The sequence below is a fragment of the Leucopleurus acutus genome, assembly GCF_964270905.1.
Source record: "Leucopleurus acutus genome assembly, chromosome: 5".
NCBI classification, from domain to species: Eukaryota; Metazoa; Chordata; class Mammalia; order Artiodactyla; family Delphinidae; genus Leucopleurus; species Leucopleurus acutus.
The window spans coordinates 66,741,969-66,756,676 of NC_139147.1; the positions used below are offsets into that span (position 1 = coordinate 66,741,969).

General features: G+C 39.1%; 1 protein-coding gene across 3 annotated transcripts in view; it reads right to left on the reverse strand.

The window, feature by feature from the left end:
* Window positions 1-2,568: 2,568 nt before the first annotated feature.
* RABL3 (RAB, member of RAS oncogene family like 3) overlaps window positions 2,569-14,708 on the reverse strand; it is a 41,861-nt gene continuing 29,721 nt past the window's right edge. Inside the window, exons 6-10 of one of the 3 annotated variants that reach the window (XR_014326225.1) lie at window positions 11,729-11,800; window positions 7,555-7,593; window positions 6,881-6,967; window positions 4,437-4,533; window positions 2,569-3,507 (exon numbers count right to left, since the gene is read on the reverse strand). Coding sequence is in view for 1 of the 3 variants with exons in the window: in XM_082839853.1 (XP_082695979.1) it covers window positions 6,902-6,967; window positions 7,555-7,593; window positions 11,729-11,800 (177 nt within the window). In the remaining 2 variants the exon portion in view is untranslated. Of the gene's footprint in view, window positions 3,508-4,436; window positions 4,570-5,179; window positions 6,968-7,554; window positions 7,594-11,728; window positions 11,801-14,708 lie in introns of those variants that run through there. The other 2 variants (XR_014326226.1, XM_082839853.1) reach the window with 2 other exon arrangements.

Consider the following 14,708-nt stretch of genomic DNA (forward strand, 5'->3'; position numbering starts at 1 on the left):
GTGAGATCAGCAGGAGAACCACCAGCTAAACCTAGCCCAAACTGCTGACCCACAAAATTGTGAGCAAATAGAATGACATATTTTATGCCATTAAATATTGGGGTGTTTTGTTAAGCGGTGATAGATAACTGATACAATTATGTCAAGAAACATGCATGTAGGTGTGAATGACTATGGGCTGCCAGTTTGACACATTCTGCTTTAGATAAAGGGGTCTAAGCAACCTCCAGAGGTCCCCAGGATCCAGCGTACTGCAGTAGCAGCAGAATGATTTGCCTGTGTCTGAGGTGTTAGCACAGAAAGGACCAGGCCAAAGGAGCCATGTTGATATAAACAAGTGACAGGCTGGTAGCAAACTGTGTGGATTGATGCCTGCAGACCAGGGAGTTTATAGCACATCTCAGCATATGTCAGCATAGACAACTGACATTGTGGTATTATATAAGCTTCCCTGGAATTTATATGCAAACCTGGGAGAAAGGGGGGTGTAAACCCTAGCTTTACTGAGGCTAAGTTTTTATTATTCCTGCAGTATGCAGACTCAAAATCAAAAGTGAATTCAAGAAAAATATTTCTTGCATATCTGAGTTTATGAGTACATTGGGTCTTGAATCTCTATTGATCATAGAAGTTAGGCTTTGGTGATTAGGGGGAAAAATGGATGGGAACCAATAAACGACAAAGGAAAAGCTTTACTGCTTTGTTTTTCCATAAACTTTATATGTTCTTTCCAAATCAGCTTTGAAGGCAGATTTAAGAGGTGTTTCAGTTCCTTCCTAAGGTGTGAGAGATTTCTGAAAGAGTAAGAAAGTGGTAACAGATCCTTGACTGGATGAAAATTATTTTGAGGGGCCTGAAAATATTTAAAATTGAATAAACCTATCAATTCCCTATTTAGAGATTTCTCCCAAGTGGGTTCACTTTATTTCCTGTCTTTTTCTGTTTTTGTAACAATAATTCAAGAAAACGAGTATTTGCTTTGTAACCACTATGTGCCAGGTACTGTGCCATACACACACAGGAGAAATGAGAATAAATAAAATATAGAACACATAGCTCTGAGTCTATGTCTGATGACTTTCTATTTTAATCTAATCACACACTTATTTATTTATCTTACAATTATTGGGGACCTGCTATGTGCCAGGCCCTGTGAGGTATGGGGGGATACAGAAATGATTGAGAGTCTGGTCCTGTAGGAGGGCGCATGCTGGAGAAGATTGACCAATAAACAGGCCATTACAACGGAGTGCCATGTGTGCTGTGACAAGAAAGAGTCAGGGTGCTATGGGAGGGACTAGGGACCACAGAGCTCTGACTAGCTCCCTGAGGAGATGATACCTGAGCCAAGTCACACAGAGTAAGAGTTGGATAGGGCACTGAGGAGAGGGAGGATTGTACACAAAGACAGAGAAGTGCAGTGCATTCAAAGACCTGTTTTTAGGGCACTGACGGAAACAGAGTGGAGGAGTCTAGTGAGAGAAGGCTTCCAGAAAGGGGAGTTTTGGCAGACATTTAAAGCAGGGGAAAGAGGGGAACTTCTAGGCAGGGTGATTAGCATTCAAAAAGACACCTAGGGCTTCCCTGTGGTGCAGTGGTTGAGAGTCCGGCCCGCTGATGCAGGGGACACGGGTTTGTGCCCGGTCCGGGAAGATCCCACATGCTGCAGAGCGGCTAGGCCCGTGAGCCATGGCCGCTGAGCCTGCGCGTCCGGAGCCTGTGCTCCGCAACGGGAGAGGCCACAACAGCGAGAGGCCCACATACCGCAAAAAAATAAAAATAAAAAGACACCCAGTGGAAGAAGCAGGTTGTGTGCAGGGACAAGGCAAACATATACTGGACCAGAGCAGAGTCACAGTATCAAAGTGGTGAGCAATAAGAACAAAGATGCCAAAAGCCAGGCAGAGGGAGAGGGATTCAGTGAATGATATGGGGAACAGATGAAGAGAAGAACTTGAAAAGGACCAGAAATTGGAGACACCAGATACCTGCCACCTCTGGATTCTAGCACAAGATAGGTTTACTCTCTGCAGAAGCTCTGGACTCACAAACATCAGGGAGTGGGGAGCAGGACCAAAACCAAGTGTAGTGATGATGAAATCTCCAGCTTCCTTCTCCAATTGCATTTCCAGAATGCTATCAGCAAGTGTTTTACCCTCCAGACAGGACACTGGAGGATTCTTCTCTAGGACAGTGTCCCATAAATACTATACATTTTGATAAATAATTATTAAATATAAAAGGCAAAGTCTTTCTGGAAATGCTTCTTTTAATGAGGTAGATGGCTCCCTCCCACATTAATTCAAATATCCATGAATAATTCTTATGTCTAGAATGACACAGGATTCAGCATCATTTAATCCTATTTTTTGCTTTTATAGACATAAATGTTGAGAAAATTTGTTCACATAAATAAGCAGTTATGAATGGAGGGAATTTTGTTATGGTAGCACTCAAATTCCTTCTGAATTAAATACCAAAAATCACATACTGACCTATCATTAAACATTATTTTAATGACCTATCAGTCAATAACTCAGGTTGGTTCTTCTTCAATTTTGTTGCAAGCAAATAATTGGAAACCTGATTGGAAAAGGCTTTGTTACCCAGCTATTGGAATCAGTGACTTTAACTGTTACCCTTTCACTTGGAGGTGCTTTGTCTAACTCATTTACTCAGAAAGGGTTAGGAAAATAAGAATGTTAATTTTATATACCTTTGCCTGTATAATTATTTTTGATGTAAATGTCATTTTGATATTTTGATAGACCAGGCAAGAAGACTTGACATGAAAGAATGTGCCACAGCCTTGGATGTTTCCTACCAAAGCTCTTTGCTTTGTTCTCAGGAGCTCTTCCTTAAGAGCTCTGCATTTTTTTTTTTTTTTGTAATTGTGAGGAGTGGAACAGACAAAATCCTTAAATAAAACTAATATTTAGAATTGTCCCTTTGTTGGCATCCAGAAGACATTTACACCCCTGGGCAATATGCCGTATTTCTATTGCACTAGTAGTGAGATGCTCTTTTTCTGTAGTGGGAAAAGGGCAATTGGGAAAGTAGAGGTGGTAAATAAGAGCCAGCACGAGCTGCTTCACAAGCAGATCAATCTTAACAAAGATACATTCATATGAGAATTAGTGATCTGGAAAATGATTCCCTTAAAACTATCCGTGCCCATGTACCTCTTGGAAGAGATTCTTCCACACATCCCAGTTGGAAGACCACTGATCCACACCAAGAAAATGGAAAATATTACATCTAGGAAACTGGGGATTATTACAGAGTAATGTGAAGGGCAAGTGGCAGGCCTAGAGAGCAATCACTCCAGAGTGCAGTTAGAGGACGGAGGACTTCAGGACCAATGTCTCCAAGAAAAAAATGAAACTGATAGATTACCTGATATATTTGATGGTACTGAACAAGATTTTACATCTTTGTTGAAGTTTAGGGGTTTCATTCTTCACCTTTACTTATTGATGATCTTGGTAAAGCTTGGTGGTTGGCCAGCTGAGAAAACAAATGTGGTATAAGAGAGGGGCTATGTATAAGATGGCAAGGCATTTCATTAGAAATAGATATACCCAGAGGGTAGAAAGTGCTAGTATTAAAAATGGGTAGCAGTACATCGAAGACAAATATTTCCTGTTTTGCCAATAGAGGATGTGACAATCACGCTACGATTGCTGTGGCATGTGTAGCCTTGGGAGGGAGGAGTGGCTTACTTAGTTCATTAAGGGGCGATCATGAACTCTGATGAACTCTGCTATAACGGTGCCATAAGGTGGAGTCTACAATCCATGTGTTCCCTACGTTTTTGATATGGGTTTATTTTTTTCAAAGGGTGGATCCTGAGCTACCTGCATCAAAATCACCTGGTTTGCCTGTTAAAAATACAAAATCCTGGCTCTATCCCATATACATAGAATTGGGCGGGGGGGGGGGGGGCAGAAGAAATCCTGGAATCTGCATTTTAAACAAGCACTTCAGAGGACTTCCTTACACTTTTGAGTTTGAAAGCCATTGCTTTGAGTCCTTAAATGTAGGTGCTTATTAATTGTTACTCAAAGTTGGATCCTTTTCCTACTCTATGGAGCAGCGCTGGCAGGCTCCAACTCCAATTCTGCATTAGGCAAACATACTGGGGAATATGTGAGGCTCAGGGTTCTCCCAGTGCTAGATCTCCCGAAACCCTTCCTCTTCTACCACAGTAATTTAACTCAGTTTTGGGACTATGGAGAAATGAATTTTTTAACTTCCTACTCCTCCTTCCCCCAGAGTATCCTCCTTTGAATTTTAACAGATGTTAAATCAATGCAGACATCCTGTTAGACTTCAAACTTCTTAAAATAGATGCTACCTGTGCTTTAAAAATTTCAATTAAACCAACATTTAGATACCCATATAAGGCCCTACCTAGGTTGGGTGCTAAAGCATACCCTGTTGAAATGAAGACTCAGAAGCTCTGATTATGGCAGTGGTTAGGAGCTCTTCACCTCAGTCCGACGGCCCAGCACATCAGTTCTATGCAGTCCACTTCCAGAATGGAGAAAAACAGCAGTGTCACGGCACCTGGATTATATCATAGATGTCCCAAGTTCAGGGACTTTTGAGAACCTGAGTAAAGCTGATATGGATCAACCCCTTTGGGAGTGGCTCTCTCTCTAGAGCACTAAGGTAGAGAGACCAACCCAAATCCTTAGTTGGATTCCAACTAAGCCGCCTGGGGGACAGATGAGTGGCTACAGATCTTCATATCTGGTTGCCTCCACAGTGAGTAAGAATGTTGGTTAGACGTCTGAATCACAACAGGGGAAAAAAAAAAAGTTCTCTTATAGGTAGCAATTTGTTCCATCAAGAAAGTAAGAAAATTAAAGCTTTAATTAACACTTTTTAGGAAGTATTTGGTATTTAAACTTGTTATTACCTAAAAGCAATTTTTATGCGCAGGTCTCAGGAAGTCTTCGCAAAAATTATGCTTCAAAAGATTCTTTTTGAAGAACTCTGGCTAATAACATTCACTTTGGCCAACAACCTTATTTTGCTGCTACTAATGCTGCAACAAACTTACCTTAGATGATTAAAATCATTTTTTCTTAGAAAACTGTAATTCAGGAGTCAAGCCTGACAGCAAGAACAAATGAAGTTGAGTATTGTTAATTTTTCAAGGTTGACCCTGAAGCCATCAGTGATAGGTTATTTTCACCTTATTTTTTAATAAGGGAGAAAATAGAGAAATTGGAATAGATCTTCTTTCTAATTAAGGGTTATTGATTTATTTTTTAAAAGAGGACTACAAAGAGCTTCAGTTGGTTTAGGTCTTCTGCATATGCATTTGGTTTCTACTTCTTAACTGCACAGCCACTGTCACAAAATACTTGTGCCAAATTCCACATACAGATCCTGATTTGCATAGCTCTCCTTTATGTCAAAAAAGAAATCAGGGCTAACTCTTGTGGGGGAGGATGTGAAGAAAGACTGGAGAAAATTCTAGCTGATGAAAAGTGCTTTAAAATCCCTTGCCAAATTCCCAAGACAGACTTTCTAAAAGCACTCTTTAACATCGTCATTTTAATATCCTCTTTCGGCACACCTTGATTTCCAAAGTATGGAATAGAAAGAGATTTTAGTGTTTTTTTCCCCTAGTTTTAAAATGAGAGGCTGAAACTGTGTACTTATTATTATTATACTTTAATATGGAGCAAAATCAGGAGTGCAGAGACCTCCTAGAGAGAAGAATACATGTGAAAAGGAGTTGTTGAATAAGGCAGCAAATTACAGTTTTCGTAAAACAGGTTTATATATTAACAAAGACTGGGGCAAAGGCAATTACACGAGCAAAAAAGATGGGTAAAAAAGGTAGTGATGAACAATTATGCATATACACCCCCCCAATTTTGGATTATGAAATCCAAGAATCCTAGTCCATAATTCATGTAAATGTGTTGCTGTGGAAGTTATTTTTACTTCTCTCCATAAATACATTGTTGACACGAAGAATAATATTCTTAGTTTACGGATTATAGTTAAGGGACATTTTAGGAGTTGATCTTTCCTTCAAAAATAAAAATAAAAACTGAAGAGGCTGTAAATCTCTCTTACTGCCCTTGTGCAGGTCTTAGATTTCACCCTACCTATTTCCAAACAGAAAACAGTAAGAGGGTGCAGACAGCTGTAACCTAAAGAGTGAAGGATTTAGTGAGCTGTCAATTTCTCGCATAATTCTTCTTTTCTGGTACTGCTGTTCTCTATGTATTATTAATCTATTTATATTTAACTCCAGCTATTAGTCCGCCTCTTCCAGCCACTGAGCCATTTGCAAAGGAGAGGAGAGAGAGACAAGGGTTGCTATTATTAGGCATCCTTTTGTGTGATGAAGGTGGAGGCAGTTAAATAACACCATTTTGCTTCTTTGAAAATGACAGAGAGTGTTTGGGGTGGACAACTCAGGGCCGGTTAACATAACCTTTCCCCTCAGAAGGTAAAACAATAGAGATACATTTTTGAAGGAGATACATTTTTGAAGTACTTAATTAAGCCTTCAGCAAGGAGTGTGGGAAAATTACAGACCCATAAAAACCCTCCAGTTCTGGGCAAGAGTAAATTTTCTCTGCAGCATTCTGTCGCTGCTCATTTACTGCATCATTTTGACATCTCGTATTTCCACAAGGCTTTTATATAATCTATAAACAGGGACAGAAAGGTGAGGAACAGAGAGAATGGGGACAAAGTTTGGACTTCCCACGCTGTTACTTCCTTTCAGTTTTCCATTAAAGGGTGAGGCTGAAGGGTGGCATTTTAAGATGATTTCGTTAAAAGCCTGAGACATTAATAACTGACACAGCAAGAAGAAAGCTGTGAAAAACTGCCACTGCTTGCTTACTCTTCAAAGGATGAGTGTAATTCAGTCATAATGTAAGCTCTTTAATGTTCCTCCCCCAAACCTTTTTCGATCAGGAAAGCCTGGAATCTGTAGGCAAGAAAGATAATCATATTAGGACTCAAGCAGGCAGAGTTCAAATGCTAATAGCCTTTAAAATGTTCTCCTTATTTTCTGTTTCTGTATGTTGGGCTGTTGTTCTTTAAAGAACTATCTTTCTGCGGTTTTACTCCGAAAACCACAGCAGATTAAATAATAAAAATAAATTCTACCAAAATGAAAAACATTTGCCAAGCAATTGGTGATAGTGCCATCTAAATCAGACAGGATGGCGGTGAATCTCATAATATTCACCTATTGGACTTTTATATGAATTATTTGCATTGTGATAGACTCTGGATATATGCCTTTGGAGTCTCAAGCAATTCTATTATTTTATAATGTAACCTTATCTCTGGATTCTTTTTGTTTCTTAGACTCTTATTTTCCCTCGATCTGTTTTTTCTTTTGTATTTAACAGGACAGAAGAAAGTCAGTTGCTTGGGCCTGCAAAGGACTCCCCCTGACCCCACTTTTTAAAAAAAATTTCAAAAGCAAATTTGGAAATAAATTTCAAGTAAGTCAAACCTCTCTCCAATTTCAAGAAATCATTTTATCAAGAAAAGATAGATACAGACCTGATTACCATCTCTTAAAAAGTATCTCTTCTCTATGACCTGTGAAAAAGAAATAAAGATTTTAAGGGCTTAGCACATATACCTTGAAAAGGTAGTAACTGCAATGGCCACTAATGGCACTAAAAGGTATATACCCAAATTAAGAGTCTTTTCAACAGCACAGACATCTAATACAATGAGTTAAATCTGGTGCTAATGAGATCAGGATTGTGGAAGTATTTTTATAAAAGCCTGCCTCTTGTTCCAAAAAGCATTAATGATAGGTCAAAAAATACATGAACAACAAAAAAGACTAAATAACCAGAGAGTGACATGACATCCCATGCAATTCCTAGTGTATGGCTGCAAATTTGGCTCAAAGTTCCCTAGCAGTCGGCCCCAAAAGGTACCAAACAGAATCCATAAGATAAAAGCAAAGCACTTTTGCTACTACAATAGCATACCTATTTCTTAAAGAGGAGTCTGTCTATATAATGTAGTAAACTGCCACATCCCTCTAGTAAACACAGTTGTAAATTCTGTCAGTCCTTAATGGAGACAGATGACAACATCAAAAGCAGTCAATTAACTTCTTTTCCAACTTAATCTGCACCCTTAATTCAGCAGTTTCGGAATTGTCTGTATTTGGTCAGTAGGAGAAATAAGGTAAAGCAGTGGATGTATCTGTACAAATCCATCACTACTACTGAAAAGAAGCCTTCAGAATATATGCCCTAACATAATGAGTTTAAGAGCACCATATTTTCACAGGATGAGAAACATTTTTTTGAATTTTATTTTATTTATTTTTTATACAGCAGGTTCTTATTAGCTATCTATTTTATACATATTAGTGTATACATGTCAATCAAAATCTCCCAATTCATCCCCCCCCACCCTTCCCCCACCCCCCGCCACTTTCCCCCCTTGGTGTCCATACATTTGTTCTCTACATTCACATGATGAAAAACATTTAAAAAAAAAAAGAACTCTGTTTAACACTTGAGAAACTGCAATGGTGACAAAGGCAGTATTATTTTCTTTACACAGAGCTTTACATGTGATTAAGAAAAGTTCAGCAGATTAGAATACAGATTATCTGGAGATTAACTCTAAGACATTAGAATCTAGAATTATGAGGCTAGGAACTTCCTCAGAATAAAGCAGAACATCTTCTTCCAGGCCTGCAGCAGCTTGCTCTCATTGGCCTGAGAGCCATATCATTTGGATTCATTTTATCTTCGAAACTATGGATGGGTTACTTTTAGCCACAAGAGACTCAGGGTAAGGTTGCACTCACTGGCCTCAAAGGTAGAAAAGCTGGTTCATGATTAGTACCCATCTAAAATACCTGACACCACAAAAACTATGACAGGACTGATTTTTCTTCCTCTCTCCAGGGTAGGACAGGAAAATTCTATTCCTCTGGAGTGGTTAGGAATTACTATTAGCAAAGGGAGTGTGGAAGAGGATTAGATTCCCTCTTGGAAAAGAAATCTTTAATTAATTTATTTATTTAATTTTTGAGTCTTTGTTGCTGCAGGAGGGCTTTCTCTAGTTGCAGCGAGCGGAGTCTACTCTTCGTTGCACTGCATGGACTTCTCATTGCAGTGGCTTCTCTTGTTGCAGAGCATGGGCTCTAGGCACATGGGCTTCAGTAGTTGCAGCACGTGGGCTCAGTAGTTGTGGCTCATGGGCTTAGTTGTTCTGCAGCCTGTGGGATCTTCCCAGACCAGGGCTCAAACTCGTGTCCCCTACATTGGCAGGTGGATTCTTAACCACTGCGCCACCAGCGAAGTCCCTTGGAAAAGAAATCTTTACACTAAATTCTGGAAGATATGATGTAAAGTCATATCTTAGCTGCCAAGTCCCTTGCTTTCAGGCACCACCTCAGTCTGGAGGTCTGGCCCACCTCTTTTTTTTTTTTTTTTTTTAAATTAATTAATTAATTATTTTTTGGCCGCATTGGGCCTTCGTTGCTGCACGCAGGCTTTCTCTAGTTGCGGCAAGCAGGGGTTACTCTTTGTTGCAGTGCGCGGTCTTCTCATTGCGGTGGCTTCTCTTGTTGCGGAGCACAGGCTCTAGGCGTGCTGGCTACAATAGCTGTGGCGCGTGGGCTCAGGAGTTGTGGCTCGTGGGCAGTAGAGTGCAGGCTCAGTAGTTGTGGTGCACGGGCTTAGTTGCTCCGTGGCATGTGGGATCCTCCAGGAACAGGGAACCCATGTCCCCTGCCTTGGCAGGTGGATTCTTAACCACTGCGCCACCAGGGAAGTCCTGGCCAACCTCTTAATCCACCTGACTTTGTTTGTGATTTAGGAAACCAAGAGAGAAGTTGCTTTTCAATTTTGCTCATAATTCCCTGCCCTCAACTTGCGATGTCCTTCTCTTATCAAACCATTTTTTAAAAAAATTATTTATTTATTTGGCTGCGCCGGCTTTTAGTTGCCGGCACGCGGGATCTTCGCTGTGGCATGTGGGATCTAGTTCCCTGACCAGCGATCGAACCTGGGCCCCCTGCATTGGGAGTGCGGAGTCTTAACCACTGGACCACCAGGGAAGTCTCCTCTTATCAAAACTTGCTCTCTTCTTAAAACCAACCAAGTTCCCTCTAATTTTTTTTTTTTAAGTAGTCTTGCCTGACAACTTGGGTCACACTGATCTATAACCCATTGTTTCTCTAGGATATAACTTATTACATTTTATTTTATTTTATTTATTTATTTATTGTGGTACGCGGGCCTCTCACTGTTGTGGCCTCTCCCGTTGCGGAGCACAGGCTCCGGACGCGCAGGCTCAGCGGCCATGGCTCACGGGCCCAGCCGCTCCGCGGCATGTGGGATCTTCCCGGACTGGAGCACGAACCCGTGTCCCCTGCATTGGCAGGCGGACTCTCAACCACTGCGCCACCAGGGAAGCCCACATTTTACTTTGTTAATTTTAAAATTAATAAATTATTTAAAATTTAAACAATATATTGTGGGATCTTTCCATGTCAGACACAGATCTATATGATGCTGCTCCTAGGGGACATAGTGGCCACGGATCTAAACAAATGGAAGTTCTTACGTTTTAAGTTTGAAAACAATGTGGAGAGAAAATTTGGTGCCTTGCAGTGCTTCCAACCATTTTTTCATGTCATGACACATTTAGAAAATGCTAATATTTATACATTAGCAAACGTACAAATGGAGTAAATGGAAGAGCCAGGCCAGGGGCTCTGACTGCTCTGAGAACTGAGGGGATCACTATCTCAGTGCACCTGTACCCTTTTGGCCACACACCAGTTGGGAAGTTCTGCAATAAAGCAAAAATTTCCCAGTGGCCTAATATTAAACAGGGACGGAGTGTGGGGCTCATCTTATGCTGACCTATTGGACAAAAAAGCCAAATATTAGATTTCTAAATAGTTAAAAGAAAAATGATTCATAAAGAAGAGCTACGAGGAGGGAAATTTTTTTCTTGGGAGACTACTTGTAAAAGGAAATATAAGACAGAAATTAATCTTTTTTCAATAATAATACAGAAATACATCCTATTTTACTTTACTACACAATGTCAACATTGGGTAAACAATTTAACTTGGTCAATATTGTATGCAATGCAGCTGTATGGCCCTGTGAAGGAAAGACAAACAGTGCTCTAATTTACCAGTATGTTGAAAATGCTGCATTTTCATTCCAGTTCTGGACAATAAGATGATGCTGATAAGAGTGAATAATTGGAATGCAAAGGTTTCTGATAGGGAAAATTAGGGAATCAAGAAGATGACCTAGCCTTAAAAGTAACAGTAACATTTATATGGAGAATATTAGTAGCTGGGAGAGCAAAAATAACTCAGGGCTTTAAGCAGAATGTCCTCAGTTTAGTGCCTTTTGTGGGGACTTGGGGGTGGTGAATAAGCACAAAAATGCTAGAAAATATGGAAACATAAATTGGTTTAAGGAGGGAATTAGGTATCTTAAAAAACCCCATTTGAATCCAGTAGCTTTCATCCTTTGCTTAGAGAACACTGGTGATAGAATAAACACGTCAGCAGGCCTTGAGCAATTACACCAACAGATAAGAGATCAAAACATATAGTATTCAGGCTGTGAAGTTTAGCATGAAGGAATAAAAGGACAAAGCATTCTACAAAGAATTTAAACTCTCATAATACATAAATTAAGTTTAAAAATAACTTAATTGAAGCCATTACCTTATCAAAAAACCTACTGAGCTTGACAGCATTGGAAGAACCTGCAGCTAAGTACCGTGGATTTGTGCAATCCTAGAAGATAAAACATAAGATCCACAATTAAACGTTAGGAAACATAAGCTCCTTGTGAGTCATTACTGTTCCTCTTGCACATTTCTACAGTAAAATATTAGGCATAATACTCTCATAAAATATTCAAGTAATTTTCAAATTATGATACACACAGCAAAGAGGAAAGTGCTAAAGGAAGGTGAGGCCACTTACTCTTTGTTATTTAGACAATTTTAGAGGACACTGAACCACTGTATTCATCATCAAATAATTCATAAAGGAAGACAGGATTGTTAATGTCTTACTAACAACAAAACCAACATACTAATTACGTGACCTGCCTACATTTACCTTCAAAAGCAGAAACAGAGCTATTAAAAACAAACTTTTTTTTTAAACATCTTTATTGGAGTATAATTGCTTTACAATGGTGTGTTAGTTTCTGCTATATAACAAAGTGAATCAGCTATATGTATACACATATCCCCATATCCCCTCCCTCATGCACCTCCCTCCCACCCTCCCTGTCCCATCCCTCTAGGTGGTCACAAAGCACCTAGCTGATCTCCCTGTGCTATGCAGCTGCTTCCCACTAGCCATCTATTTTACATTTGGTAGTGTATACACGTCAATGCTACTACTCTCTCACTTCTTCCCAGCTTACCCTTCCCCCTCCCCGTGTCCTCAAGTCCATTCTCTACATCTGCTTCTTTATTCCTGTCCTGCCCCTAGGTTCATCAGAACTATTTTTAATTTTTTTTTAGATTCCACATATATGTGTTAGCATACGGTATTTATTTTTCTCTTTCTGACTTACTTCACTCTGTATGACAGACTCTAGGTCCATCCACCTCACTACAAATAACTCAATTTCGTTTCTTTTTATGGCTAAGTAATATTCCATTGTATATATGTGCCACATCTTCTTTATCCATTTGTCTGTTGATGGACACCTAGGTTGCTTCCATGTCCTGGCTATTTTAAATAGTCCTGCAATGAACATTGTAGTACATGTCTGTTTCTGAATTATGGTTTTCTCAGGGTATATGCCCAGTAGTGGGATTGCTGGGTCACATGGTAGTTCTGTTTTTAGTTTTTTAAGGAACCTCCATGCTGTTCTCCATAGTGGTTGTATCAATTTACATTCCCACCAACAGTGCAAGAGGGTTCCCTTTTCTCCACACCCTCTCCAGCATTTATTGTTTCTAGATTTTCTGATGATGGCCAGTCTCACCGTTGTGAGGTGATACCTCATTGTGGTCTTGATTTGCATTTCTCTAATGATTAGTGATGTTGAGCATCCTTTCACGTGTTTGTTGGCAATCTGTATATCTTCTTTGGAGAAATGTCTATTTAGGTCTTCTGCCCATTTTTGGATTGGGTTGTTTGTTTTTCTGATATTGAGCTGCATGAGCTGCTTGTATATTTTGGAGATTAATCCTTTGTCAGTTGCTTCGTTTGCAAATATTTTCTCCCATTCTGAGGACAACACTTCATTTTTTGGTACTAGTTACTCACCAGTGCTCAACTAACTTAAGTACTATGAAGTTCTTAGGAATAGTAGGAAGCATGAAAATAAAGAGTAGGAGGAGCAAAAAACAAACAGAACGGTGGCCAGGGATTTCTCACTCACTGAATGCAAGGCACTACATCTCTTGGTAGGCCATAAAGATAATAATAAACAATAGATATATTTTTTGGTTAAAATAAACAATAGAAAAGTTTATTTTAAAATATCATTAAATATTATTTTTAATAATAAATAATAAACAACAGATATTTACTATTAGGATACAAATAGGAAAAAATGAGGCTCTGAAGAGACAAAAGAATCTGAAACATTATAATGAAGTGACTAGTACATTGCAATGATTAGTAAAGACCTTAAAACGTTTACTATCCCTTTCCTGGAATTCCAATGTTGAATTGCCTTAGCTTGTCATCATTGACTTGCCAACTCAAGAGACCGAGTACTTTGATTTGTACCTCAAATGCCACCTAAGCCCCAACCATGGGGATATCATATAGGCTCCTTTGCAAGGATAGTATCTATTTTTTCAGTTATAGATCATCTGTGTCCCTTGGGAAATCACTGAAGTTATTATTGTTGCATTTATTCTGATTGTAATCTCTGAGCCCACATGATTCCATTCCAGTGCATTTTGTAACAATCCCTATTTTACCAATATACAACATTCAAGGCTCACATTTTAAATTCTGACCAGAAGCTATACATTTTCCAAAACCACAAAAGAGAGACTACAACTTTTCAAAGATCATAGAGTAAAAGAAAAATCAGAGGTCTTTGAAGCCAGCAGGCTCTGAATCTGAGTATCTATCCCAACATCTCTAGATTGTGTGACATTGGTTAGGCTACTAAACCTTTAAAGTTGAGCTTATTCATTTGTGAAATGGAGATAGCGATACTTAACCCATAGGATTTTTGTGAAAATTAAATGAGATAATGCATGTCTGACACATAGTAGGTACTGAAATATTAGTTTCCTTCTTTCTTCATCCCAAGAAAATGCCATCAGATTGAATTTTCAGACACAAAAGCACCTAACATAATAAAAGATAATTCTATGTATGGATTAAGCAGACTGAAATGTCATCGTGTAAACTGTTGTATTTGAAATCATGTTTGAACACATTTATACAGCAATTGAGGCATATAAAAGACAAACCTTAACTAGATCTGTATTAGATATGTTTTACAAAACAGATATTGATCACATAATCATCAGATTGTCAAAAGACTTCAGAGATGACTCCAAATAGAGCTAAAGTACTAAATACAAAAATTAAATCAAACATCAAACAAACAGACAAAACCTCCCAAAAACTTATTTCTAAGCCTCCAGAATTTCAGGTTGACCAGGCTAGAGAAACCCTATGATTTTAGGAAGAGAGTTTTAGATCTGAAAGA